Source organism: Lipotes vexillifer, unplaced genomic scaffold (assembly GCF_000442215.2).
Source record: "Lipotes vexillifer unplaced genomic scaffold, Lipotes_vexillifer_v1.1 scaffold39, whole genome shotgun sequence".
In the NCBI taxonomy this organism is placed as follows: domain Eukaryota; kingdom Metazoa; phylum Chordata; class Mammalia; order Artiodactyla; family Lipotidae; genus Lipotes; species Lipotes vexillifer.
The window spans coordinates 2,590,359-2,618,249 of NW_006787038.1; the positions used below are offsets into that span (position 1 = coordinate 2,590,359).

General features: G+C 39.6%; 1 protein-coding gene across 1 annotated transcript in view; it reads left to right on the plus strand.

Moving 5' to 3' along the window:
* The window catches only part of TTLL5 (tubulin tyrosine ligase like 5), a 318,465-nt gene that overhangs the window by 115,235 nt on the left and 175,339 nt on the right, over window positions 1-27,891 (plus strand). Inside the window, exons 21-27 of the mRNA XM_007459755.1 lie at window positions 2,877-2,997; window positions 5,911-6,057; window positions 7,166-7,269; window positions 8,791-8,918; window positions 11,685-11,768; window positions 12,340-12,738; window positions 19,670-19,854. Of these exons, the coding sequence (XP_007459817.1) occupies window positions 2,877-2,997; window positions 5,911-6,057; window positions 7,166-7,269; window positions 8,791-8,918; window positions 11,685-11,768; window positions 12,340-12,738; window positions 19,670-19,854 (1,168 nt within the window). The remainder of the gene's footprint in view (window positions 1-2,876; window positions 2,998-5,910; window positions 6,058-7,165; window positions 7,270-8,790; window positions 8,919-11,684; window positions 11,769-12,339; window positions 12,739-19,669; window positions 19,855-27,891) is intronic.

The following is a 27,891-nucleotide window of genomic DNA, read 5'->3' on the forward strand; positions in this document are numbered from 1 at the left end:
TAGACAGGCGAAAAGGAAGAGAACTGAGGCCTGGGGAAACCAGTGTTTAATAGTAAAGAGACCAAGAAGTAGCAGTTAGAGTGGTAGCTATAAAACTGGGAGGAGACAGTATAGAAAAGCTACAAGATGAGAGTTTCAAGCTATAGAGTGCCTCCGGTGGCCCAAGTTAGGCTGAGACCTGAAAAGAGTCTCCTGCATTTATGACCTGGGGGTGGACTTCGTGGGTAGAAGAGAAATTGTGAGTTGAGCAAATAGGAAAGCAAGTGTGAACTAACTTTTTCAGAGTTTGACAATGAATGAAAGACAGGTGAGAACTCATCAGAGAGAGGGAGCAAGCTAAGAGAAAAAAGATTTCTTAAGATAGGGATTCTGGAGCTTACTTAGAGATTAGGGGAAGGCTTTGATGGTAAAAGAATTAGAGATACAGAAATGGATATATTGTCCTAAAGGAAGGTAGGAAGAGGCCAGTGGAGGGGTGTCTCTTCCTGTAATGAATGCAGTAGTTAGAGGTTAAAGAGGCAGGAAGTGTAGTTATATAAGCGTGACGGCCTTTAGTTTCTAAGCTAGAGGTCAGTTCTTATACTGCAAGGATGGAGGGTGATATTGGCGTTTAGGGGGTTGGAGGGTAGAGTTAAGGTTTGGAATGGTGCGTGGAGAATGAGAGTAGTTGCGTTAGTGGAGAGCAGAGAGGGCTCTGTCAGAAGACTTGACTCTGGCTTTTCAGTGCTTGCCAACTGGCAGTGTGACGTCAGGCAAGTCAGAGAGCTTCTCTAGGCCTCAATTTTCTTTTCTGTTAGGCCAGGGTATGGGGTTAGACATAGACAGGTTTTTCAAACTGTGCTCTCCAGAGAGGAAGGAGGAGTCCACTGAACTGAAATAGAACATTTGAAAACCACTGGACTATATTCTAATGTCCTTTCCAGCAATAAAATTCTACTTAGATGTTGTAGAAATAAATTAGTTTTTCATAAATCTTACGGATCTTACTTTTAAAGAGTAAACTCTTGTAATTGCAGGGTGTGTTAATGTAATAAATCAGTGTTTTTCAAACTGTGTTCCCTAGAGCTGCCCATAATTCTGTGGGGCATCTCAGTGGCTACTGAGGGATCTGGGGGTGTTCCATGGCAAGGATTCAAGGCTCCAGGCCCCAGCCCACTAGTTGTACATTTTTGTATGCTGAGGATCTCCATAGGCTTTTATTTTTTTTAAATAGATTTCTTTCTATTATTTTGGTTTGTCAGTTACAGATTACTAGCTGACCAATGTGTCCAATACCTTAGGGACAACCTCAGGATTAACATCCCACAGATCTCTAGTAAGGTTTTTAGAGATGGAAAACTCAGTTCTTGGTCGTTTGATTTACAACAGTGATTTGCAACAAAAGGTTGATTGAAATCTCAACTTCCAAGCAGTAATTCCCTTATCAAAAGACCTTCATATTTTAATATTAGGGAAATTGTCAATAAAATTGGGTATTTTGCTACATTTGGAGGTGTCTGAAACATGCCATTTTTAGCTCACTTTATTGCAAGTGAATTTGTTGACCAAAATGGAGAGTCTTTTTTTCATTTATTTCGACTTGAAAATAATTAGCTTATGGGAATGGTTGAGGGGAAAGTGTATATGGTCTCCAGAACAAGGATTTTAAGTGTTCTTCTTGATGAAAAACATTTGAAAATATAAATTTCAAAATCATATTGTGCTCCCATAAACTATTCCTATTAATAACAAAGATGTAGCCTTATATTTCATACTCTGAAGAGCTTGAAAAGCAAATCTACTCCCCAACCTGACTCCTCTCCCTTCCAGCACACACATAGAAGATAGATGTAGACCCTCCTAGGATTTCCAGTTTACTCTGGACAAGTCCTTCGTCCTAACCTTGGGGGAACAGTGAGTAGAAAGCATTCAGTGATTGCATGTGTGAGGATTGTAAACAAAGTTTGTGTTGGGCCCTAATCTTCGCTGATGTAATTTTGGCTAGCATGTCAGAAGGCCAAGCAGCTGAAGTAACTACAGTCTCTCCTGAAAGAAAACAGATCTGCTGCAGTTAGCAGCTGAAGTGAAAGTCATCAGTGTTTCTCTGGTACTTCTGTCTTCTAAATGATAGCTTGATCAGATTTCCTTGTTTCCAACCTAGACCACCAAGCAGAAATCAGCTGGGTTCTTCAATGATGTTGCTGAGGTGCTTTTTACTATATGTGTGGACTTCTTTTTCCCCCTGAACGTCTGGGCTCATCCTAGCCGGTCAGTGCATCTGTGCCAAACTCTGTTTGAGCTCACTCATTTGTTCTGGGCTCCAGCCACTCCCGTCTTGTAGTTGAGAAAAGCCTGACCTTAAATTTGGTCTCAAAGTTCCTTTGTAGGATTTATCTGTTTCCTGCTTTGGAGGCTTTTGCACACCAGAAATTAGTTGCTATAGCAAAAGCCATACTTTTGTACTAACTGATAAGTCATGTTTTTAAGGGCCTCCAAGGCAGAAAAACCTTTCTGTATCAATACAAAGGTTCTTGTGAAAATTTGGTTACTTTTCCTGTCCATTTCCCCGAGAAAGTTGTTTAAAAGTTCCAAAAGATAAGGTATAAGAGTAGGAAACATGATTCTCTATTCTTGCTTGATTTTCCCCCCCTGCCCCCCACGCCATGGTAATAATGAGAAAATAAGTAGGATTCTCCATCTCTGATTCTTTAAATAAAAAAAAGAAATCTCATGTACTGGGTAGAAGGAATCTTTACTCAGTGACTGTATGATGGGCTTCATTTTTCTTAGCCATCCTAATAGAAGGATCCTCAAAGGCCACGTTGAGAGAGGCAAGCACACATTTGGTAGGTGCACCATTCTGTCTCATAACGGTATGTTGTTTTGGATTTCTGTAGCAAAGTGCAGGCCCGAATAGCATTCTCTGCCTATCTCCAGCATGTTCAAATCCGACTGATGAAAGACAGTGGAGGTCAAACGTTCAGTGCCAGTTGGGCTGCCAAAGAGGATGAACAGATGGTGAGGCTCTTCTTGTTGGAACCTTTTTACTTTCTCTTACTCTCCCTTCCTCTCTCCCTCCCTCTCTCCCTCCCTCCATCCCTCCCTCCATCCCTTCCTTCCTTCCTTCCTTCCTTCCTTCCTTCTTTTCTTTTTTTTCCTATACTAAGATAAAGAACAATATACTTGGGCTTCCCTGGTGGCGCAGTGGTTGAGAGTTCACCTGCCGATGCAGGGGACACGGTTTCGTGCCCCGGTCTGGGAAGATCCCACATGCCGCGGAGCGGCTGGGCCCGTGAGCCATGGCCGCTGAGCCTGTGCGTCCGGAGCCTGTGTTCTGCAATGGGAGAGGCCACAACAGTGAGAGGCCTGCGTACCGCAGGAAAGAAAAAAAAAAAAAGAACAGTATACTTGTGGTGAAAGAATTATTCCACAGTATAGCTTGCAGATTTCTCTTCTGTGAAGTGAATCTTGGATCTGGAGCCATGTTCATCACAGTATGTGTTGAGGGCATTAATTTACTTCATTCAGAAAATGGAAATTGATTGCTCATTAGATGTCAGGCCCGTGCAAAGCCCTAGAAAGGAATAACAATTTGCAGAGTCCTTTCTCAAGCAGCTTCACATTTTATTAATTCTTTGGTATAGGCACTGTCATCTCCATTTGCAGATGAGGAAACAAAGACCTAGAGGAAGGGGGTAACTTGCCTGTTGTCCTGTAGCTCATATGTGCTGAAACTGGAACTTAAACTCAAATGTTGCAATTGTACATTATTTGCTCTTGCACTATTTCCATGGGTCATAAGGCATTTATTTTCTGTCCTGGGGGGTCAAGTTAGCTCTTTGAAAATCAACACTTTATCATGGGCCCTCTGAGAATGTACCATCCTCCATTTTAATGTTTTTTTCTTTGCTAGTTGTCACTTTATAAAATTCTTAGATTACTGGAGACAAACTTGTGTAATAATTTTTACTGTATATTGGTCATTCGAACCTGCCTAAAATTTAATATACTAGCAATGTTTTTCTTTTTGGATCAGAATGACAGGGAGCTTCAAGCTCTTTGGTAAGGTCAACACATATAGAAGAAGCCACAGCCCTTCCTTAGGCTTTTTAACCACAGGGATCTGTCACTGAAAAGAGAAGGACCATTAAGTCTGGGAAAGCTGCATCCTTTGTCCAGCTCAGTGGTGATCCTACTGTAATTTTCAGTTCTCCACATATAAGAGGCGTACAATATGCTGTGCTTATTATAAAAGCATGATGGATATCCCAGAAAACAACTTGTGAATTTAAAGTAGCCAGTACAACCCAGAGATAAAACCTTGTGTGTTGTGAGTAATTTTTCAACTGTCAGTGGAAAATGTTAGCTCTGCTCTTTCCAAGTGGAAAATTGAAACTGCCTTTTTGAGAGTCAGTTTGTCTGCTCCACTGTGAAAAAATAATGTTTTAATATAACAGCTTAAACCAGCCTATAGTAAAGACAGCAGGGTAGACCTATGAAATCCAACCCTCTGGTTATGAGACTGTTTCTTTATGTTGGAGTAAATTGTCACCAAAGGACAGTGAACCAAAATCAAATTCAAGAAGAAAAAAATAGCTCAGAAGAGAATAACTATTGCAACTGCTGACTTGGAATTCACACAGGATTTCTATGGAGCTTTTTATAAGAATATTTAGGATCATCACTACAGAACTTAGTATCAGTTGTGTGCATTCCTGTTTGAAAATCTATCTAAACAACAAACCCTAAGGCATTACCTGATGATTGTGGCAGTGGTCTTGTTTATGAGGAAGGTAGGTGTAGAATTGCCTTCTCTGATCCAAGTTAGGTTTAGAGCTTCTTTATCACGTAATTCACAGAAGGCACATCGACAGAAGTTCCCCAAATCCATCATCTTCAGGCAGTTTTACTGTGTTTGGGGGTTGGGTGCGGGGAACTACTATCTTTAAGGCCCTTGGCCTTGCAAAAATCTCTCTTTGAAGCATTTGTGATGTTATGAATGATCTGATTGGTATCTGTTCAGATTTCAAAATCCTTTGCCCCATCTCAGGTGAGATGTATCCCTGCTACCCCTTAATGACCTTTCACTATGCCCTCTTTGCCAACCCCCAACTCTAAAAGCACCCTTATTTTGGGGGAAGAAAAAATAAATAAAAAGCTATCGCCTTGCAAGCCTGGTAACAGTTCTTTCTTTCCATTAGCCACTAAACTTTTTAAATCAGTAGTTTCTGCTCTTCACCTGTATTCTTCAGTATCCATCCGTTTCTTAACCTCTACTTTCTGTCCCCTTTACTCTACTGAAAGTGGTTGTGGTCCTTTCCTGCTCCAGCCTCTTGGAAGCTGTGACATGGGAGCCTTCCTCCCTTGGCTTGCATGACACTTTTTTCTCCCGTGTTTCTTTCTACATTTCTGATGTTTCTGTCATGGTTTGTTGTGGTTGTTGTTTGTTTTTTTCTGATTCTTCCTCCTCTTTCCGATCTCTGAGTGTCAGTATTTCTACATTCTTTCTCTCCCTTCTCACCTTTGATGACTTGATCCATGGTTTTAGTTTCCTCTACCTATTACTTTCCCTAAGTATCTTTCTCAGACCACCCTATTGGAGGTGATAGCTGCACTTTGAATTACTATAGTACTATGTATAGATGAATTGTACTTTTACAGCTACTACTTTATTACATAGTTATTTGCACACATACTTGATTTTGATTGTCCCACTGCCAGCTTGTTAAAGGAAGAGGATATGTTTGTTTTGTTTTGTTCTTGTCTTACTGTATCCTTGTTATACCTAGTATGTTTGCTTTGGGTCTTATTTGTTGAAGTGTATAGTATGCCTCTTCTTATCTCTCTATTGTGTAATCCCCTTGTAGCTTGTCTTCTGTTGCTAAAGCAAAATCCCTTCTTTTTTTCCCCCAATGACTCTTTAATTTATAGGAGCTAGTGGTTCGTTTCCTCAAGCGAGCATCAAGTAACCTCCAGCACTCACTGAGGATGGTATTACCCAGTCGGAGAGTGGCACTTCTGGAGCGCAGAAGAATCCTGGCCCACCACCTGGGTGACTTTATCATTGTGTACAACAAGGTAGGTGGTTCATCTGTTAGTCTTGTGCTTTGGATCGCCACGCACTGTCAGAAACAGGCTAGAAGCCTCTGTCCAGCTGGGCGCAGAGGTTCTCCTTCCCTTTTAGCATTATCACGTGCTGTGTGGGACATTATGGGGAGCAGGACGTCACTCCCTTACCAGCTGGTCTGAAAAGCTACTTATTACTACTTGTGAAGGCCCAGGGGCCGTAGTTCACTCTCATCCAAAGGCACATTCCTTTTGAGTGCTGTTGCACCTGAGATGAATCCTGGGCTATGTGAATTTGCATTGTCATTATTGTGCCTGGAGACAGTGGTGAATTGACTATTTGAGAGCAAATTTGAACTGTGGATTTAATACAGTGACACAGTCTTCCTTCTTGAGAGAGTTACACTTTGTTCTCTAGAACATTTTAGATAGTGACTTCATTTTACAACCACGTCCAGAAAATAGACTATTTAGTGAGAATAGTCTGCAAAGCATTTTTTATCCAAGGGTCTTCGAATGCCTTAGAAATGTCATTTTGGGGTGGGGGGAGCGGGGAGCATGGTTATTTTTCAGAAAGGAAAGCTGAGGCCTGGAAATTTAAATAGCTTTTGTGAAATGTGTGGAATGGTCAGTACAGTATCAACACACCAAATCCATAGCTACATAGCTACTCCAGCTCTGTTGAGAATTTTGGGACAGCTTACATAAGTGAAGAATTTACTCAATTTGGATGCTGCTATAGGAGTATCTTCCAAGACCTATCTTTCCTCTCCCTAACTGTAACAAAATACAGTGTCTCTGTTGTCATTCTATTAAAGCTTCAAGTGTGACCACAGACATTACCAAGCTCTCTTTTCACTGGGCTACCTGAGTAAAAAGTAAAAACATGATAAAAATTTATATTTATTATGCAACTCTTACTTGGAAACTCTAAAATGTTTCATGAAATAATGAGAGAAAATAATATATCAGATTTATAGGTGGCAAAAGTACATGGAGGAATTAAATGTCTTTACTATAAAGACAAATTAACCCAAGGGTAATGAAACCAGATGATGAAGTATGCATTTATCAGGAGTCAGTTTTATCTTGTTTTTCTGTGGGGTTGGGGACTGGATAGGAAACAGAGCAAATGGCTGGAAAGAAATCGAAGAAGAAACTTGAGGAAGAAGAGGAAGATGGGGTGAATACGGAAAACTTTCAGGAGTTCATCAGACAAGCAAGGTAGAAGACATTCTTAATCAAAAGTATCTTATTCTGTCTTCCACACTGCCCCATTGATTCCCAGTAGCCCCTTGTTTCTAACATATGGATGTGAGTAAAATCACTCTTAGAAGGAGAAGAAGGGTTTCATAGGCTTGATCTCTCCATATCTCAGCCAATTATTGGCTGTTGTCATGGTTTTAGTTATCAAAACACTGCCGCTGGGCATCTGGGCTGTATTTCTAGACAGCTTCAAAGTACACACCATTCTAAGGGCTGAGGGAGCACTTCGGAAAGCTGAAGTTAGAGGTTTCTAGTGTTTACTGGATCTGAATTTATTCCTGACCTTCTGATGCAGTGGAGATGACCACATTTTGCCTACGTTGAGTGGGTTGCGGAATTGGCAGTTTCTCAGCACTGTAAGGGTTATGCCTAATGTATATAAAAGAAAACAAGTCTTTCATGCTTAAGGTTAGCTTTTAGGGGTTGAAAAATCTCAGCATTCAGCTCTCTATCTTGATCCAATTAGCCAGGCCATTCTTCGCTACTTTGGAGACCTTGGGGTTTACTCTGAGATCCATAGGAGCAGTTTCCAAGGTTGTCATTACAGTGTATTCTGAAGATAGGATATAGGTTCTTTGTAATATTGCAGGAATATTTTTCTTATTTGAAGGGCACTTATCTGGAACATAGCCAGGCTCCAGGAAAAAAGTGCAAAAGGCCGTTGAGGAGCTGCTACAGATTTTACAAAAGCCATGCATAGTATGTTTACTGGAAGAATTCTATGGGCCCTCATCTGTTTCCTTACACTTTCCATTTTGTGGATGTTCGTAAAAAGTGCATAGAATTTCAATATTTGAAGTGACCTAGAGACCATCTGGTTCAATTTCCACTGTATAGATGGTTAGGGAAATCTTCCTTGTTTACGCTGGTGAGTTTCCGTATTTATGACAAAGTGGCTTCTTTAGTGAATATACTCCAATTATCTGGAAGTGGGGTGGACAAACTGCCAAGGACCAGATAATAAATGTTTCAGACTTTGTGAGCTACATGTGGTCTTTATAGCATACTCTTTAAAAATATGAAAACCGTTCTTAGATGGGAGCCATACAAAAACAGCCTGCTGGTCAGGGTTGGCCCACTGTCTGTAGTTGGTTGACCCCTGATTTAGAACATGGCTGTCCAATAGAACTTTCTGTGTTGTAGCTGCTGAGTACTTGAAATGTGGCTAGTGTAACCAAGGAAATGAATCTTTAATTTTAATTCATTTAAATCTAAATAGTCACATATGACTAGTGGCTACTATATTGGACAGTGCAGATGTAGAATATTCACTGTGGAATGAGTAAAACCTTGTCATGCCTTAAATTTTTCAGACTGCTTCATTTATATTTCTTTTTTACCATCTATTAATAGGGAGTTTCCAGCTTGTGCTTTTCATTTTCCCCTTCTTCAGCTCACTCCATTTTCATAATAAAATCTGGTAGAAAGATTTTCCAGAACACCTTCCTGTTCTGACCATACTTTCTCTCCCCATTTCAGTGAGGCTGAACTGGAGGAGGTGTTGACTTTTTATACGCAAAAAAACAAGTCTGCAAGTGTCTTCCTGGGGACTCACTCAAAAAGTTCTAAAAACAGCAACAGTTTTTCTGATAGCGGGGCAAAGGGTGGTAAGTATATTGGTTAATTAATGAAAAATAAGAAGAACAAGTGAAAAAATGAGATGTGCAAAGGGGAACCAAAAATAATATGTTGCCTAAGCACTAATAGACTCCGAGGTGGTAAAATTCTGCAGTGTGTGGGTAGGAGATGAGGAGGCCTTATATTTTTGTCATAAAAGCGCAAGAGGGACATGGTCTAATTTTTTTTTTCATGAAAATTAACATCAGAGAGCTGTTTTCCTGACAAGCTAATAATACCTAACATTTAGTGAGCACTCATATTACTGTCTACTGGACATGATCTTATTTTTTTACTTCCAAAAACCATATGGAGTAGGTGCTATTATAAAACTTCTCTACAGATGAGGGAACAGAGCTGAAAGAGACAGAGTAACTTGCCCAAGGGTGCTCTGCACCATACGGTGGAACAGGAATCTGAACTTTAGCCTACCTGACTCAAAGCTTGTGTTCTTAGTCACTGTTCTTCTGCCTCTCCTAATGATTATTTCTCACTCCTGTTAAATTTTTTGGTTCCTTCAGCTCATCACCATTTGCATTTGGGGTAGGAGAATTCTTTGTTGTGTGGGACTATTCCATACCTGGTGGGATGTCTAATATCCATAGTCCCAAGCCCTAAATGCCACCATCTTCCTTCAGTCATTGTGATAACCCAATGTTCCCACACATTTCAAAAATTTCTCACTGCTGGGGAACTCCATGATTGGGGATTTGGAATTGGTGTGGACGAAACTATCTAGTTCATGTCATATGATCAAAAAATAGCAGCAATACTCAGTTATAAACAAAGCTTGTGCTTCAAGTGTCAGATTCATTTAAAATCTAGATGGAAGCATAAGACATAGATAATCAATATACTAATTTTGTAGTATGGTAACCCCCAGATTCAAAGATGTAGATTCCTTTGCTACTCCTAAGTCTATCATAGTCTAATGTGGAAAGAGCGGGGAAAATTGGTCATTTAAAATGTAGAGTGAGGGCTTCCCTGGTGGCGCAGTGGTTGAGAGTCCGCCTGCCAATGCAGGGGACACGGGTTCGTGCCCCGGTCCGGGAGGATCCCACATGCCGTGGAGCGGCTGGGCCCGTGAGCCATGGCCGCTGAGCCTGCGCGTCCGGAGCCTGTGCTCTGCAACGGGAGAGGCCACAACAGTGAGAGGCCCGTGTACCGCAAAAAACAAACAAACAAACAAAAAAACAAAACAAAGAATGCATTCTCCACCATCTTTGCTTTTTTGGAATAGCTGATTCCAGCTTTGAAAACCCAGGAGGGAGGTTCTGATTAAAAAAAAAAAAAAAAAAAAAATGTAGAGTGAGTTTTCCCAAGGAAACGGTGTTACTGTTTTAATAACTGATTAGCTTCAGAGGTTAGTCTACAAAAGCCTATTTAGCTCACTGTATACTTAAAGTATTGTATTAGTAGAAATACTTCTGAGTCCAGCCCTCTTCTTTCAGCTTTCCTGACTTATCTAAGTTCTAAAGCTAGTTTGTTTATCCATTCATTCATTCCTTCTACATATTTTTAATGAACACCTATCATGTGTCAGACATTGTGATAGTTGCTAGAAGGTTGGTAGGATCTCTGAAAAGACCCTCTACCAGTGTTGGGAAAGGGAGGCTGAGGAGTTTTTGTAATGAGGTTGGGGTAGGGAAAAGTGTGCTAGGCAGGTGAAGTCCTAGCTTGGCATTCAGGTAGTAACTTCTCCCCTGGTAGTAATGGAGAAGAAGCCCTAACAGCATGTACTAGCAGCACCTGTTTGTACAGATGCGTCCTCGGAAATTCTGGGGTTCATGTGTTAAGGACTACCTTTACATAATAATGTCTATACCTAGCAATACCAATCAAGAATAACTAGAGGGGCAGTAGGAAGGCCTCAATCAAGGGAACAACAGTATGACATTTGATAGTATCTGGCCTCGTTAAAAACATGAGCAAACAAATGTGTGACAGTATTACCTGTGCTGGTGGTGATGGACAGAAGAGAATTCATATGTCCTTATTCTTTCATTCTGAAAGATGATCTGTAAAATGGCCTGTCTTAAGTTTTTGTATGAACCTGGCCCTTGAGAAAGACTTTTGGAATATTTCTCTAAGTATATGATTAGCTCTGGCTGTTCTGTTTCAAAATTCTGTAGTAGAAAAAAAAAACCTAATTTATTATGGTGGAAATTTATTTTATTAGAGTGATTTTGTTATTGAATATACTGATCAATCTATCTAATAAGCAAACTCACTCAGCTTATTCAAGTAAAACCGAGGAGATTAAGATACAGAGCTGTTGTAGTATCCAGGTATCATGCCAACAAATATTGGGGCTGTTCTTTCTATCTCTTGGCAGTCGCCTGGTCCATATATATTATGACTTCTTCGCTCCACTGTGTGCCACCGACCAGTTTGGTCTCTTAGCTCCCCAAGTCTGAATTCTTGACAGAGGCATCTTACTGCCCTTACTCATTTTCTTTCCCAGGCATGTTGTAGCTTGTTGGCAGTCCATGGATGGCTGCCCTGGGTTTTGGTATCCTTTCCTGATTCAGTCAGCTGGAGCTAGGGTTGGGGCTAGTTGGGAATCATTTGGTTGGTGTCCCACTCAACAGGGCTGTGGGCATGGCCATCCTTGGAAAAGTGTGGTGAGAAATGCAATGGTTCCTAGCATTGATTACTAGTTGTGTTACATTTTGGAAACAAAATTATGTGTAGAGCAATGCTGTAGCATTTGATTAGTAACAGAGCCTAGGCTCAGTATTTATTTCTTATTTCAGATCACCCTGAAAAGATGGAAGAAGTGAAAATAAAGCAGCCCAAGCAGCAACAAGCAACAGAAATTCACTCTGGTAAATTATCTCGTGAGTGACTTCAAACCTACATAGATTTGCTGCTCTCTGATAAATCTCTAAATGAAAAAATGTCATCAGATATTAAATGATTTTCGGGCGTGTGACATCACTCCAAAAAGCTCCTTTTCTTTGTTTTTCCTTTTCCCTTAGAATTTCCTTTTGTCTACCGATAGCCTTTTATCCTTCCAAGGAATTTCTCACTTTCTTAATGTTTAAAATTCTGAGCACTTTTTTTCTAGAAGGGTGAAAATCAGAGGGAGAGGAGTTAGCTGTCATTACCAGAAACTTTGTCCTGAGGCCCTAACGTTTGTAAAGCACCTGCTCTGGTTGGTGGAGGTAGTCCCAACACCAGCTTTCAGAAGGGACTAAAAATAAACTGTTTCCATTGCCACATTGTCTCAGTGGGCAGTATTCATTAGGTTCATGATGAATCTCATTAAAGTTTGTATTTTTCATCATGTCTGTTTCATGCTAAGATTATTTTGATGTTTAAAAATGTTTGCTTCATGTTTACATACAGAATTTACGTTAATTTTTCCTAAAATGATCTGTTTTTGTTTGTTTGTTTTTGTTTTAATAGGATTTACCACTTCAGCAGAAAAAGAGGCTAAATTAGTCTCTACCAGTTCTTCCTCTACTTCTTTCTCTGGTCCTGCTGCTACTCTGCTGCAGAAAATTCCCAACACCCATTTGTCATCTGTTATTACCACCTCTGACCTCTCACCAGGGCCAGGCCACCATTCTTTATCTCAGATTCCTCCAGCTATCCCCAGCATGGCTCACCAGCCAGCAATTTTACTGAGCACGGTCCCTGGCAGTGCTTCTCCCTCCATCCATCCTGGGACACAGAACGTACTGAGCCCCACTGGCCTGCCGCGCTGTCGATCAGGCAGTTACACCATTGGCCCCTTTTCCTCTTTCCAAAGTGCTGCACACATCTATAGCCAGAAACTGTCTCGTCCCTCTTCAGCAAAGGCAGGTGAGTGAGAGAATGAAAGGCAGTCCACAATGTCAGCTTCTCCCCAGCCTCAGTTAAAAAGGAATGCCATCTCTTCCCTTTGCCTTTTCTTTTGAAAGGTAAAGGGACGCAGGGTGCATAGTTCTGATGTGACTAAGGAAGAGTCTTGCATTTGGTCCAGTGGCACTCATTCACTGATAAGAAAATGAAACAACTTCTTTTAGGTGCTGGGGATAAAGAAATGAGTAAGACAAGGCTTCTATTTACTGGGAGCTTACAGCATAGTCAAGAGATAATTGTGATATTTGTCTTTTTACTGTTGAGTTGTAAGTGTTCTTTATATATTCTGGGTACAAGTCCCTTGCCAGATGCATGATTTAGAAGTATTTTCTCTCATCCTGTTGAGTATGTTTTTTCTAAGAATTTTATAGTTTAGGTCTTTTGTCCATTTTGATATAATTTTTGTATATGGTGTGGCATAAAGGTCTTAACATCTCTTTTTTTGCATGTAGTTATTCAGTTGTCCCAGCACCTTTTGATGAAAGACTGTTATTTTCCTGTTGAATTGTCTTGGCACTCTCGTCAAAAGTCATTTAATCTTAAATGTAAGGGTTTACTTCTGGAGTCTCAATTCTATTCCACTGATCTGTGTATCTCCCCTTATGCGAGTACCACATTGTCTTCATTACCACAGCATTGTAGTAAGTTTTGAAATCACCAAGGGTGATTCTTCCATCTTTGTTCTTCTTTTTCATATTGTTTAGGGTATTCTGGATCCCTTGCATTTTCGTATGAACTTTAGGATCAGCTTGTCAATTTTTGCAAAAATAGGCAGATGGGATTTTGATAGGGATTGTGTTGAATTTGTAGATTAGCGAGTATCCTAACATTGGTCAGATTTTTAAACACCTGAGTAATATCCACGTTTAGGTGAGTTACAGTTAAGGTATGTTTTATAAATAGCCAATCTATATGTCTTAACCATTGTCTGATTTCAAATGAAATGGGTATTGTAATATGGAGCTTGAATCAGAGATATGAAAGGGTCTACATTAATAAGTCACCATATGAATAGGTATGTATATATGTATTAGTGCTAATTCTGAGTGATTATTCTTATGATTTAATCTTCTAAAATCAATAATAATTATGTTCTGGTTTAAATTTTTTCTCCCATGTGAGAGAAATTCAGTAAGGTCAGTGTCTCCAGTACCTTGTTGCTGTCATCAAAACTTCCTTTTTAAACCTTCCTTTTTTTCATACCTATCGCAGAGGAGGATAAGGAACGGAAGAAGCTAGTCAGTTCAAAAATATTTCCTAATTTCCGTTGTGATTTCTTTCTTGACCCATGGATTGTTTATAAGTATATTGTTTAATCTTCACATAGTTGGCATTCTCTATTTTTTGTGATTGCTTTTTAGCTTATTTCCACTGTGGTCAAAGAACATATTCTGAATGACTTAAACAGTAGTAGACAACAATATATAGATAACAATATATAGTTGACAACGATATACTTGACAATAATAATATCCTGGAAGTGACTGGAGTCAAATTTTTCTGTGGTGATTGAATAGTTTGGGGATGAGATTAAGATGTTATTTTTTTATTTTTTCGGTACGCGGGCCTCTCACTGTTGTGGCCTCTCCCCCTGCGGAGCACAGGCTCCGGACGCGCAGGCCCAGCGGCCATGGCTCACGGGCGCAGCCGCTCCGCGGCATGTGGGATCCTCCCGGACCTGGGCACGAACCCGTGTCCCCTGCATCGTCAGGCGGACTCCCAACCACTGCGCCACCAGGGAAGCCCAAGATGTTATTTTGAATTTAGACTTTTTCAAGATAAATATACAGTATCAAGTTTCAAAGGTCACCACTGAAAAAATTAAAATACGGAAATTTAAACATGTGGGAAGAAGAAAAATGGTTTGGGTGGGGGGGAAACCCCCACAAACATAGAAGCACACAAGTGCGAAGCTTAGAAAATGCAAGAAATGGAAACTTGAAAGATCGTAAACCAAGTCCTAATATATCAAGAATCAAATAAATATAAATGGGCTGAACTTGTTAGAAGAGTGTCAGATTGAATTTTTAAAAAATCTAACTGTATGTTGTTTACCAACGAAAGACATATGTAAAGATAAGGACGTAGAATGGTTGAAAGTAAAAGGATGAAGAAAGAAATACCATGTAAATACCAACCAGAATAAAGGTGGTGCTAATGCATGCTAACTTAATTTAGTATATATTAGCTTATATTAGGCTTTAAGAGAGAAAATTTTCCTAACAGATACAGAGAGTAATTACATAAAACAGAAAGTTTAGTTCAGCAGAAAGATAAAACAGTTCTAAGTGCAGCTAACAAAATAACCTCCAAATAAATAAAACAAAAATTGATACTAATGAGGAATCTACAAATCCACTGTCTTAGTGGGAGATTTCCACATATTTCTGTCCAATACTAGTAGATACACAGATTTTGTAAATCAGCAAAGATAGAGACAATTTGAACAAGATGATAACTTTATCTATTGCTCATCCATAATATTCTGTACCCAATAATTAGAGAAAACACCTTCTCAAGCACACATGATACGTTTATAATAAACAGTCATGTCCTACATCATAAGACAACAGATTTCAAAGAGTTGGTATCACACAGCCACATTCTCTGTCCATACTGCAATTAAATTGAATGTCGACAGCAACGATACATAACAAATCCTTATATATTTAAAAATTTAAAAGAGTTCAGAGAAGAGATCATAATGGAAATAAATGTAAAACTATTAGAATTGAAAGTGAAAAAACTTCATGTTCAGATGTGTGGAGAGCAATGAAAAACAGTATTTGGAGGGAAATTTACTGCCTTAAATACTTATATTTGAAAAGAAGAAAGGCTAAAAGTTAATGTGCTAAATATCTATTTCAGATGTTATAAAAACAGCAATATTACAAATCTAAATAAAGGAGAAAGAGAGATAAGAGTAAAGATAAAAAGCAAAGACAAGAGTAAAAATTACAGAATTCAAAAATAAGGTACAGTAGAGAAAATATCGGAGCCAAAACTTCTTTGAAGAGCCTAAGAAGGTGGACAAAACTCTGGTGAGACCGATCAGGAAAAGAGAGAAGATACGGATAAATAATGTAAGGAATGAAAAGCAGACAGAAAATACAAATGTAGCATAGGTGACAAAAATATTAGAATACTGTTAACCACTTTATTCCAATAAAATTGATAACCTATGCAAAGTGGATAATGCCTACAAAAGTAAGTAAAATTGGTTCAAGAAGATGAAGAGGGACTTCCCTGGTGGTCCAGTGGTTAAGACTCTGTGTTCCCAATGCAGGGGGTCCGGGTTCGATCCCTGGTCAGGGAACTAGATCCCACATGCATGCCTCAACGAAGATCCTGCATGCCGCAACTAAGACCTGGCTCAGCCAAATAAATAAATAAATAATTTTTTTTTTTTAAAGAAAAGAAAAAATTTATTAAAAAAAAAAAAAAAGATGAAGAAAGCCTGAATGGTCCTACAACTATTAAAATAAGTTATACAGTAGTTAAAAAATCTCACAAAGAAAACTTGAGGCCCAGATGATTTTATAGATAAGTTTTGACAATCTTTCAAGGGAAAGATAATTCCAATCTTAAACTCTTCTAGAGCATGGACAAAAAAAGAGACAGCAGTAATAACTCTGTGTGGCTAGTTTAATCTTGATAACAAAACCAATTAAGGACAGTATTAGAGAGGGAAATTATAGATCAGCTTCATTTATGAACACCAATACAAAAATTCTAATCAAAATATGAGCCAGCCACATCTAGCAATATATGAGAGAGATTAGATCCCATGAACAAGTTTATCCAAGGAATACAGAAGGGGTTTAACAGAAAATCTATAAATGTCGTTTGTCACATCAGCAGATTAAAGGAGAAAAACTGTATTTATCCTCTTAGTAGATGCAGAAAAAGAATTTGGTAAAATTCTGTACTTGTTCATGATAATAACTCTCAGCATACTAGGAAGAGAAGGAAACCCTCTTTATTGAAAATGGGTGTCTGCCAAAATCTCACTAGAGATATCAGTGTAAATGGGGAAATGTCGAAAGCATTCCTTCTAAGGTTAAGAGCAAGAACAGGATGCCCACTGACATTTCTTCTACTCACTGTTTTACTGGAGGTCAAGAGCCAGTATAATAAAACAAGAAAAAGAAATTAAAAGCATAAGGATCAAAAGGGAGGAAATAAAATTTATTTATTAGCAGATAATACATTATCTACATAGAAAACTGAAAATAAGCTACAGATACCCTTGTGGCATTAAGTGCATTCACATTGTTGTACAACCACACCACCAAGAGAACAACATGCATAAAAATGATAAGCTATCTAGGGATAAATTTAGGAAAGACTTTTATAAGGAAATTTTATAAGGCTTTGTTTAGAGACAGAGAAAACCTAAATAAATGAATAAATAGGATGTGCATGGATAGGAAGACTTAATATCATAAATGTTTCAGTTCTCATCAAATTGATCTGTGGATTCAATACAGGTTCCAACCAAAATCTCAAGTTTTGTTGTTGTACTTGACAAGCCAATTCTAAAATGATAATGGATAGGCAAAAGACCAAGGATAGTGAGAAGTCACTGAAGAAGAAAAAAGGGTGGAGGAGTATCTTATTAAGAATATAGGGCTTCCCTGGTGGCGCAGTGGTTGAGAGTCCGCCTGCCGATGCAGGGGACATGGGTTCGTGCCCCGGTCCGGGAAGATCCCACATGCCGCGGAGCGGCTGGGCCTGTGAGCCATGGCCGCTGGGCCTGTGCGTCCAGAGCCTGTGCTCCGCAACGGGGGAGGCCACAACAGTGAGAGGCCCGCGTACTGCCAAAAAAAGAATATAAAGATATGATCATTAAGAGAATATAGTATCTGAAAAGGTACAAAGTGACCAGTGGAGCAGAATAGAAAGTTGGAAGCAATCATACAGATAGATGAAAGTTTGATATATGACAGAGGCATTGCAGATAGTGGAAAAGGATGCATTTCTCAATAAATGGTGCTGGGATAATTGGTTATCCATACAGGAAGAAAAGTGAAATTAGATCTCTGCCTTATACTATCCATATAATCAATTTCAGGTGCAAAACTTTAAACTTCTAGAATAGAATAAGGGAGACCATCTTTAACACCTTATTGTAGGAAACACAAGTAAAAACATAAGCAAGATTCCTTCAGTAAGAAAAAGACAACCCAATAGTGGTTTCAGAAAAGAGGTAACGTGCTCTACATCATTATTAATCAGATGAATATAAATGAAGAATGCAGTGAGATTTTACACCCTCTTAAAAGAGGGAAGAATTAAGATACTTGACAGTACTAAGTGTTGGAGGGGATGTGGGTCAGCAGGAGCACTTATATTTTGTGGCAATGTATCACATTCGTTTGAAAATTCACATAAATTTGAAAATTGTTGTTAACACATACATTTAAAAATTCACATAAATTTGAAAATTCACATAAATTTGAAAATTGTTTTTATCACATAAATTTGAAAATTCACATAAATTTGAAAATTCACATAAATTTGAAAATTTTTGTCATCACATGCATTTGGAAATTCACGTACTCTGTGACTCAACTCCTAGCCGTATACACAAGAGAAGTTCTTCCACATGTGCACCAGGACATGTATGCAAGAGTGTTCACAACTGCACTGTTTATAATAGCAATAAGCTTGAAATAGCCAAAATAGCCATTAATGAGGGAATAGAAAAATAAGTTGTAATGTATTTCCAAAATTGGAATACCAAGCAGCAGATAAAGTTAATCAATTTCAGCTATACTTAGAAAGGATAAATCTCAGAAGTATGGTACTGAATAACAAAAGCAAGTCCCAGGAAATTACTACAATCGATAGCATTTTTATAGAGCTCAAAAACAAACAAAATTAACTGTATTTTGTTTAAGTATGCATACACAAACACACACAGAAACAAAGAATAAAACGATATTTAAAAAAAAGGGGGGTGAATGGTAAGGGAAGATTAAGGATGAGGAGGAACACATGGGTTGATAATGTTAATGTGACTCTTGAGTTGGGTAGTCAGTTCATTATAATATGTTTTATAACTTCTACATCAATTGTAAATAGTATTTGGTATGTGTCAAATAACATAATAAACATGAAAAAATATAGAGTTTTTTAAAAGTAGTGTCACCACATTGTGTATACAGAATGATCATGGTTATATAAGCATTAATAAGACAGAAAGGAAACACATTAAAGTGTTTCCACTTTTCTGGGTTTTTAATATTTTTTCAATGGGTTGCGTGACTTTTATCATAGAAAAAAATATTAACCTTGACTTTATATTAAGTAATTTCATTGTGCCAGAATTTCAGTGCTCGGAAATAATAGAATTCTGTGATATTGTAGTTGAAAGAAGAAAATTGAAGTCTGAGAGGAAAATCAATTGAAATTTTATAATATAGGATTATTGCTGTTTTTCCAAATATACTGTTTTGCTTTTGTCCTTCTTTCCTTTTTGAGCTCTGTAAGGAGGACTGTTGATGATTTGACAGTGTGTGCCGTAAACTACTGACAACTACAGTCACATAACAAGGAAAACAAGAACTATAATGAGTTTCAAGGCTACACATTTTTTATTCATTGATTCTAGTATGAATTATTCCCCACTACATATGATGAAAATTCTTCTTTTGTGAAGGATTCATAGTATGCAAAAACACAGTAATAAATGCATGTAAGAGTTTCTAGAGTATGGTAAGGATTTAGTTTTACTTTTGTGAGCATCTGAGGATAGTTTACTGCTCCTTATGTTGTCAGAGATCCCTAGGAGTCAGTAAAGTATCTGTTGGCTGAGATTTTGCTGTCATCATCCTAAGTTTTTCAGGGCTTTTTTCCTAAGTGGATGAAAACTTTTCTTTTTTAGCAGGTTCATGCCATCCAAACAAGCAGCATTCAGGAGTAGCCAAAACACAGAAGGAGGGAGAAGATGGTTCCTCGTACAGCAGACGGTACAACCCAAGTATGGTTACGGCTGAACTTCAGCGGCTAGCTGAGAAGCAGGCAGCAAGGCAGTATTCTCCATCCACTCACGTCAGTCTCCTCACCCAGCAGGTATGGATAGTTTGGGGTGTCAAAGAGTTCTTTGGATCAGTGGATAGGGTTAACTACAGGATACTCTGTCCTTCCCTGTCTTTACTAATGCCCATATGCTGATGCTTGTTGAATGAATATTAGTTGGTTTCAAGCTAAAGAATAAAAGCATTCCTTCAGCTTTAAAGAAAGGGTTTCTGTCACAGGTATTGCAAACTTAAGTGTGCTGCTAACTATGATGTACTTACTTCATGGATAAATAGACTTGAATGTTCAGCTGTAAATGCACTTTTAAAGGATCTTTAAAAATAACTTATCTCTCTGGTAAAATTTTCCAGTGAGTTCTAGTCTTATAAATCTTTTTACCAGAATGCCATAACATTACCTTTTACTTTTTTTTTTTTTTTTTTTTTTTTTAATTTTCTTTCTTTCATCTTTGTTCTTTACTATCATGGTGGAGCTCTTTGGTGCCTTCAAGCAGGTTTTATTTTTTTTTTTTTTTTTTTTAACTTTACTGCCTTTCATCTCATGATGTCAGGATCTTTTCTGGGCACTGATTAATGAATTATTTCAATACACCCTCATCCAACACATATCATCCTCACCATTTTACAGATGGGGGAAACTGGGGCTGAAATGAGTGATGTAGTCAAGGTCATCCGGCAAGCTTGATGGATACCAGGATTTTGACTTTGTTGTATATATACTGACAAGCTTACAACACAGTGAAGTTAGATGAAACTTTTAAGAACTTTGGGATTCTTTTTGCCCTTCTTGATGATTATCCCCATGGTATTTAACTGGAAGTAGAAGCCATGTTTTTTTCCCTTTCCTTAATGCAAACGGCATCAAAGTCCTCCAAAGGAATTATTCTGATTTAACTCCACAGTTATATTTTGCTATATCTTTGTGGTGTCATGTCCCTTAACTGGTGGCAACTCTCTAGTGATAATCGAGTCTAGGAAAAAGTGAAGCTGTAGATTACTTCAAGTGCATGTTAAAAGTAGGCAACATACTGCTCCCTGGTGGTGCCCTACTTTTCTGTGTAAAATTCTGGACCACAATTCAAAGTAAGCCTTAGCTTTACTTCAGCCTCATCCCAGAGTGTGAGGTTGTAATTAATTTTCTTTTTCAAATCCCTGATAGTTTGAAGGGAGTAGATAAGGAAGCCTAATGTGAATTAGGAAGTGAAGAATCTTATACGGCAGTGTTGAGACTTGAAGGGAGTTAATAGTTAGATTTTAGTGACAGAATGATGGGAAAAGGAAATGGAATATCATGGCCATGGTAGAATGGGAAGGAATTGTGAAATGTGAAGTGGCTATGAGGAAGGGAGAGGGCCAGTGATCTGCTGCACTATTTTCAGTGGGTCACTGACTAGAGTATATGTTCCAATTTTTAACGAGCAGCTAGAAGCACCAAGACATTAAGAAATTTTCTTTGCAATTATAGTAAAAAACATAGCCAATGTTAGTGTTTACATATTTTCACCTCCTCTCATTCGGTAGACAGCAAAGCTTGCCAAAATGAAAGGATCCTGATCCTTTGGGAATCCAAGGTGATTGTATCCTTATTGGAAAGTCATTCCCCTTCAGTCTGTCTCATCTAAGAAGAATTTCAGTGCCAGTGAATTAAAATTCCATCAGACTTCTCTTCATAGAGATCTGAACTCGCCATTAGATGTCAGTCTTAACTTTTAGAGCCTTGGTAATAAATAGGGTGGTTAATCCTTGCTGCAATACTGAGGGAGGGACTGTAGTAATGTAATAAGCAGGGTGCAGTAGTGGGAAAAGGGCTGGATTAGCCATATAAAGACCTGCTTTCTTCTACCACTTACTAGCTGTGTGATCTTGGGCAATTCACTCAACTTCCGTTAACCTCAGGGTCTCTATTTGTTGATGAGGAAGATACAACAGGGTCACGAGGATAGTATGCAGAAACCTTTCTGTAAAGTCTGAATGCCCTATATTGATACTTGGAAAAGATTGCCATTTCAACCGTAAAAGGCTTTTAATAATAAATGGTTTCTAATTTGATTTGAAATCAGTTTTTGGATAAAATATTGTGTTACCAAAATGAATATTGTTATTGAAAAGCTCAAGTATGTGTTATTTGTGTTATTTCCCCTTGGAGAAAGTAGTTCCTTAATTTGGAATTTGGGAAATTCTTCTATTGTTCTTTTTCTGGTAAATAATAACATGTTATAATGGCTTAATAAGGGCCCTGGGATATCTGTTTACTGGCCATTTCCTTTTACTCCTAGCTGTGTTTGAAAGAAAGTGCCTTGGTTCCTTACTCACTGAGGCAAGTGATAAGGTGTCTGTAGTCCTGGTGAGAGGCAGGCATCCAGACAGAACGTGCTGAAAGCTCTGCTCTCCTCTCTGGACTTGGAGTGTGAAACCTTCAACTCAGCTCCACCAGAAATAACTCTGTGTCCAGTAGTCACTTGAAATGTTTTTTATTTCCTCTTACCTGTGATTATTTCCTTATTTTCAATTCCTATTTTGTGTTTTCTTTTTTTTCATATATCCAGTAGGGTTAATGAAGATTTTCTTTCCCCCTTCCCTTTTTTTGATAGGATATATTTATTCATTCTGTTGTTTTATTGTTTGTTAATTGGTTATCTTCTTGTTTTATCTTTGCTAACTTCCTTCCTTCTGTTTTCCCTAGCTTTATTTTGTTATTTCCTCCCAATTTCCTGAGTTGGGTACTTCATTTATTTTCACTCATGTCTTGTTTTTTATTACATTTAAAGCTATGGATTTTCCTCTGAGTATTGCTTTCATTATATGCCATAAACCCTGGTATATCTTTACATTGCTTTTCTGGGCAAGGTGTTAAGAGACCTTCCACTAAATAAGGTATGCTGATTTTAAATTATTTGTGCTGTTTTGGAAGATGAGTATAAAAACCCTGAAATTTGGGACTTCCCTGGTGACCCAGCAGTTGGGACTCTGTGCTTCCACCACAGGGGGCGTGGGTTTGATCCCTGGTCGTGGGGAACTAAGATCCTGCATGCCGCCACAGCGCGGCGAAAAAAAATGAAATTTGAGGGAATTTCTGAAAAATCACTTTATTTTGTCTATGATTTCAACTACTTGCTCATGAAAGCTTTTAGTGGCATTCTCTGTAGAACTTTTTATTCAAATGTATTCTTTTAATTTGTTCATTCAACAACATTTTATTACGCTCTTGAGAGTGTTCCAGGCCTTGGTACTAAGCCACAGGGATGATATAAGACATAGACCTCTGGGGCTTCGCTGGTGGCACAGTGGTTGCGAGTCCGCCTGCCGATGCAGGGGACACGGGTTCGAGCCCTGGTCTGGGAAGATCCCACATGCCGCGGAGCAGCTGGGCCCGTGAGCCACAATTACTGAGCCTGCACGTCTGGAGCCTGTGCTGTGCAACAAGAGAGGCCGCGACAGTGAGAGGCCCCCGCTTGCCACAACTAGAAAAAGCCGTCACACAGAAGCGAAGACCCAACACAGCCATAAATAAATTAATTAATTAAAAAAAAAAAAAAAAAACGTAGACCTCAGCGTGAAATAACTCACAGTCTGGTAAGGGTGACAGCCACATAAACATGATAGTACTAGCATGGCATCTGCAGAGATGTTTCTAGGGAATAACAAAACCACCAAAGGGTATCTAACCCAGCCTGTGGGTGGGAGTGGGAAGGCCAAAGCAGCCTTCTTGAAAGAGATTACACCTACACTGAATCTTAAGGGTAGGCTGGTGGGTGGCAGCAGAAGGGTAGAGCAGGCTCCAAAATAAGCTAACATGTGTGTATGTGGGGAAACAGAAAGCTGGTGGTTAGTGGTGTTGGAGGATAGGGAGCAGCTGGGATGGAAGCTGGAGGAGAAGACAAGGGCTGATTCAAGGAGAGCTTTGAATGCCCTGTGAAGGAACTCGCTCTTTATCTCATAGATGACCAGGAGCCACAGAGACAAATGGGCCTTGCCTTTTAGCTGCATCACTTAGGTAGCTGGGAGGAGGATGGATTGCAGGATGAAGCAATGCCATCCCCTTTTCCTCCCTGCTCACTGTTGAAGATGCTGAGGAACAGTGAATTAGCCAGAAGAAAAGAAGCAAAGTACTCTGACACCCCCAGAATTTTCTAATAAAGCTTGAGTTCCCTGAATTTCCATTAGAGGCTAGATTCTTATGAATTTGTATGGCTAAAAACAGAACCTCATTTATCTTGCAATTACTTTTACTCTTTCTGCTATGATTTAACTTTATTTATAGACTAGAACATATGAGAATATTGAAATTTCCCTGCCACACGAAGTGGCCACCGTGGCCACTTTGGAAGTGTTTGCATATGCTGGAAATACAGAGACACGTGTTCTTAACATATGATTATTCAACAAATACCTAACAAATCTGAGCAGAGAGCAGGTCAAATTTAGTTCTTTCCCTTGGCACGTGAGAAGCTGGTTATCTCTGGGGACTGGAATCCTTTGGAAATCATACATCCCTGAAAGCAGGGTTTTCTAGAAGCGTCTTTTTCTTGTGGGGGAGAGTGCTGTGGTAGCTGAGGTGGGCTGGCGTAGAGCTTGAGTGTGAGTTCTCACTATCTCTGCCTCATCCAGTGCCGGGAGAGGTGTGCTTTACAACTGTAGCCCTCTGCACGCACAGAAGTAGCCCTTTGTGGTCACTGCTGTCAGCGAACAGGAGAATGTGGCAAAGTAACCCAGGTCTGTGGTGAGGAGAGGGAGAGTAGAGGGAGCCCTGGCCTGTCTGTGCGGGCCAGTGTGCGATTGCAGGACCCAGCTATCATTAGGAGCAGCGCCAGCTCTTGCAGCCTGGGAGTTTAATCAAAGGAATAACAGCAGACCACCCAGGCGAGGGCTCCGATGCTTGCGCATGTGCTGTGTCAGGCTCTGTTCCCAGGCCACCCGGTGCCCGGGATGTGGCCAGGCCTCCTGGAAATGTGCTGACAGATACATAGGAGGGAGGAGATGCTTTTTGCTTCTCACATTTTTCATTTAGAGGGCGAGGAGGAAAGAAAACCATTCAATTTCTTTCCACTTTTGCTCCTTACCCTGATACTTTTCTGCCTAGTCCTAGAGGAGGGCATATGTTGAGGTAGAGAATGTTTGCTTACACTGCTTACTCATTCACTCTCACCCATTCCTATACAAAGGAATTCTTGTATCATTTCTTCTGCTTCAGCGGTTACCATTGTGATCATGCTCATTTCGTCAGGGTCCACAGTGGACCTGAGTCAATCTCAGTTTCAGAAATATCAATTTGAAATTGAAACTGGCAGAGAGGAAGCTAAATGTTTTGAAATGGTTACAGTTCTCTAGGATTGGAGCCAGTGGCCCCCAGTTTATCACAAGCTCGGGCATTTGGCACTGGAAACTGTCTTCCTGCCCCCTCAGTGTATCTGGACACATTTGAACTACTGTACATTTGTGTTCTGATTTTGTAGTTTTTCCCCCAAGTCTAGCTTCTTTGGTTCTGTATTTTTCTGGGTAGAAAAATTGTACTTCTTTGTATTATATACATTACTTTTTCCCATGTCTAGAAACAGAAAAGGGTAAATAGAAAAAGCAGAAGCTCTTGAGTCATCGAGACCTTGGACAAGTTATTTAACTTCCCTGTGCCTTGATTTTCTTCTCTGTCAAGTGGGGTAACTTTAGCATCAAGATGAATTCTCCTGCATCTCTGTGCCTCCCTGCTCTAGGTTCTAGCTCCAATTGATCCTATCTGATTCCCTAGCTCTTCTATGTCTTTTGAGGCTTTAAACCCCCAGTTTTCCGTAGGGCCTTGGCCTACTGATGGTCTCTTATTCTAAAATAACCTTTCTTTTCTCTTACTGTATTGACCAGCTCTCTCTCAAAGTCACTGATGACCTTGGAATTGCCAACTTCAGTCACCTATTTTTAATCCTTACTCTCTTTTTTAGCACATGACACTATTATCGACTGCCTCCTACGTGAAAACTTCCCTTAGCTTCTCCAGCCTTCAGTAAGTCCTCTGAGAGCTCATCCTCTACTTACCCCCTGAAAAACTAGATACCAGTTTCAACATTTTTAAAAAGCCACTGGTATAAAGACCTGAAATAGAGAAACTGACAACAGCAGAGTCTCTCTGATTAAAGAAGGGGGTTGATGCCTGGGCATCTGCTTCTCGCTGCTCTTCATAGGTATCTTCCAACATGCCTCTGAATTCCAGAGCTCAACTGAACTTCTTTCCTCTCTATAGTCTCCCCTTGGGTAAATTTTCTCTTCCCATAGCTTCATCTAGTGCTGTTCTGCAGATTTCTCCCAAATATGCATCTTTAGTTTGAGCCCGTTTCCTGAGTGTCATGTCCAAATTTCCAACTGCCTGCTAGACATTTCCATCTGACTGTATTACAAGGATCCAAAATATTCAGCATATTTTAAACATGCTTTGAAAATATTCAAAAGATATTCAACATATCTAAAACCTATTTGTTCTTCTTCCCTTTTCCCCTTTATATTAGTGACACTGCAGTTCTCCTAGGGAGTTAGGTATGGAGCCTTTGATTTCTCATCATCTCTCTTTGCTTCTGCATTCTCTCTACATCCAGGCAGTTGCCAGCTATTATTGATTCTGACTCTATAATGTCTCTGATATATATCTTCTCTGTTTCACTTTCACATCTACTGTCCTGCTTAAGGACTTAATTCTCTCTTGACTGGACATCTACAGTTACCTCCTAAGTGGTCTCCTGGCCATTCTCTTCTGTTCACCCTAGTCTTTGCTCTAAAGGAATCTTTCTAAATCACAAGTCTGATAATGATACTCCTCTGCTCAGGGATCTCGAAGGGGCTTCCTGTTATCTTCAAGGTGAAGCCCCAGCTATTGAATATTATTCAAAGCCTTTGTGTGGAATCTGGCTCCAGGCTATTTCTCCAGCCTCTCTCCTTCCCATCACATAGGTTTTTGTGCAGCTCACCCAGAATTTCTCTGAGTCTCCATGCTTAGTTTGAGCTATCTTCTCATGGGAAATGTTCCCCAGTCACCATATCTAACTGTTTGCATTTGTCCAGGCTCAACAAAGGTGCCACTTCACTTGTACACATGACATTTTACTCGCCATACAGCTGTCTCCTTAATGGACAGTGAGCTCTTTGGAGGCAGTGTCCTTTGCTGCCTCAGAACCTGACTCACGGGTAGTACTCAGTGAATGTGCCGATTCTACGGGACTGTAAGGTACTTGATTAAAGATGGGGAGGTGAGGGGCTTCCCTGGTGGCGCAGTGGTTGAGAGTCCGCCTGCCGATGCAAGGGACACGGGTTCGTGCCCCGGTCTGGGAGGACCCCACATGCTGCGGAGCGGCTGGGCCCGTGAGCCATGGCCGCTGAGCCTGTGCGTCCGGAGCCTGTGCTCCGCAACGGGAGAGGCCACAACAGTGAGAGGCCCGCATACCGCTAAAAAAAAAAAAAAAAAAACTGGGGAGGTGACCATGTCCATTTTTTCACCAGTTTTTTCCAGCGTGGTATATAGTGTGTATTCAACACACATTTTTTAAAATAAATAAGTGAAAGAAGAACCCCCTGCTGCCCTAGCCAGAAGTCATCTTTCCATTGTCTATGTCCCTTTGGCCCTTCATTAGTCACTCTCTATAATAAATCTGTTATTGTTATTTTATGTCTCTTCTTTCCTGTTGAGTTATAAACTATGTGATGGCTGTTCTTTCTAACTCATCACCCAGCACAGCAACCTTGCCCTTGGTAGGCACTTATCACATGCTTGCTGAACTGAAAAGAATTTCTCTTCTGTGTTATGTTGGTTTTTATGTTCTTTTTAAAAACTATTCCTCTTCCATTTTTTTTGCTGACAATGCTGCACCTGCCCTTCGTAATAAAGCAGTTGACATTAGCTGAATGTCTGCTTTGTACTGGGCACTGTGCTAAATACTTTATATGCATTATCTCTTTAACCTTATGAAGTAGATACTTAATTTTTTTTACAGGTGAAGAAAATAGCTGAAAGGATAAGTGACTCTTCTAAGGTCACATAAATGGCAAGTAACCACACCAGGACTCAAACCCAAGTCTCTTTGACTTCACACTCTTT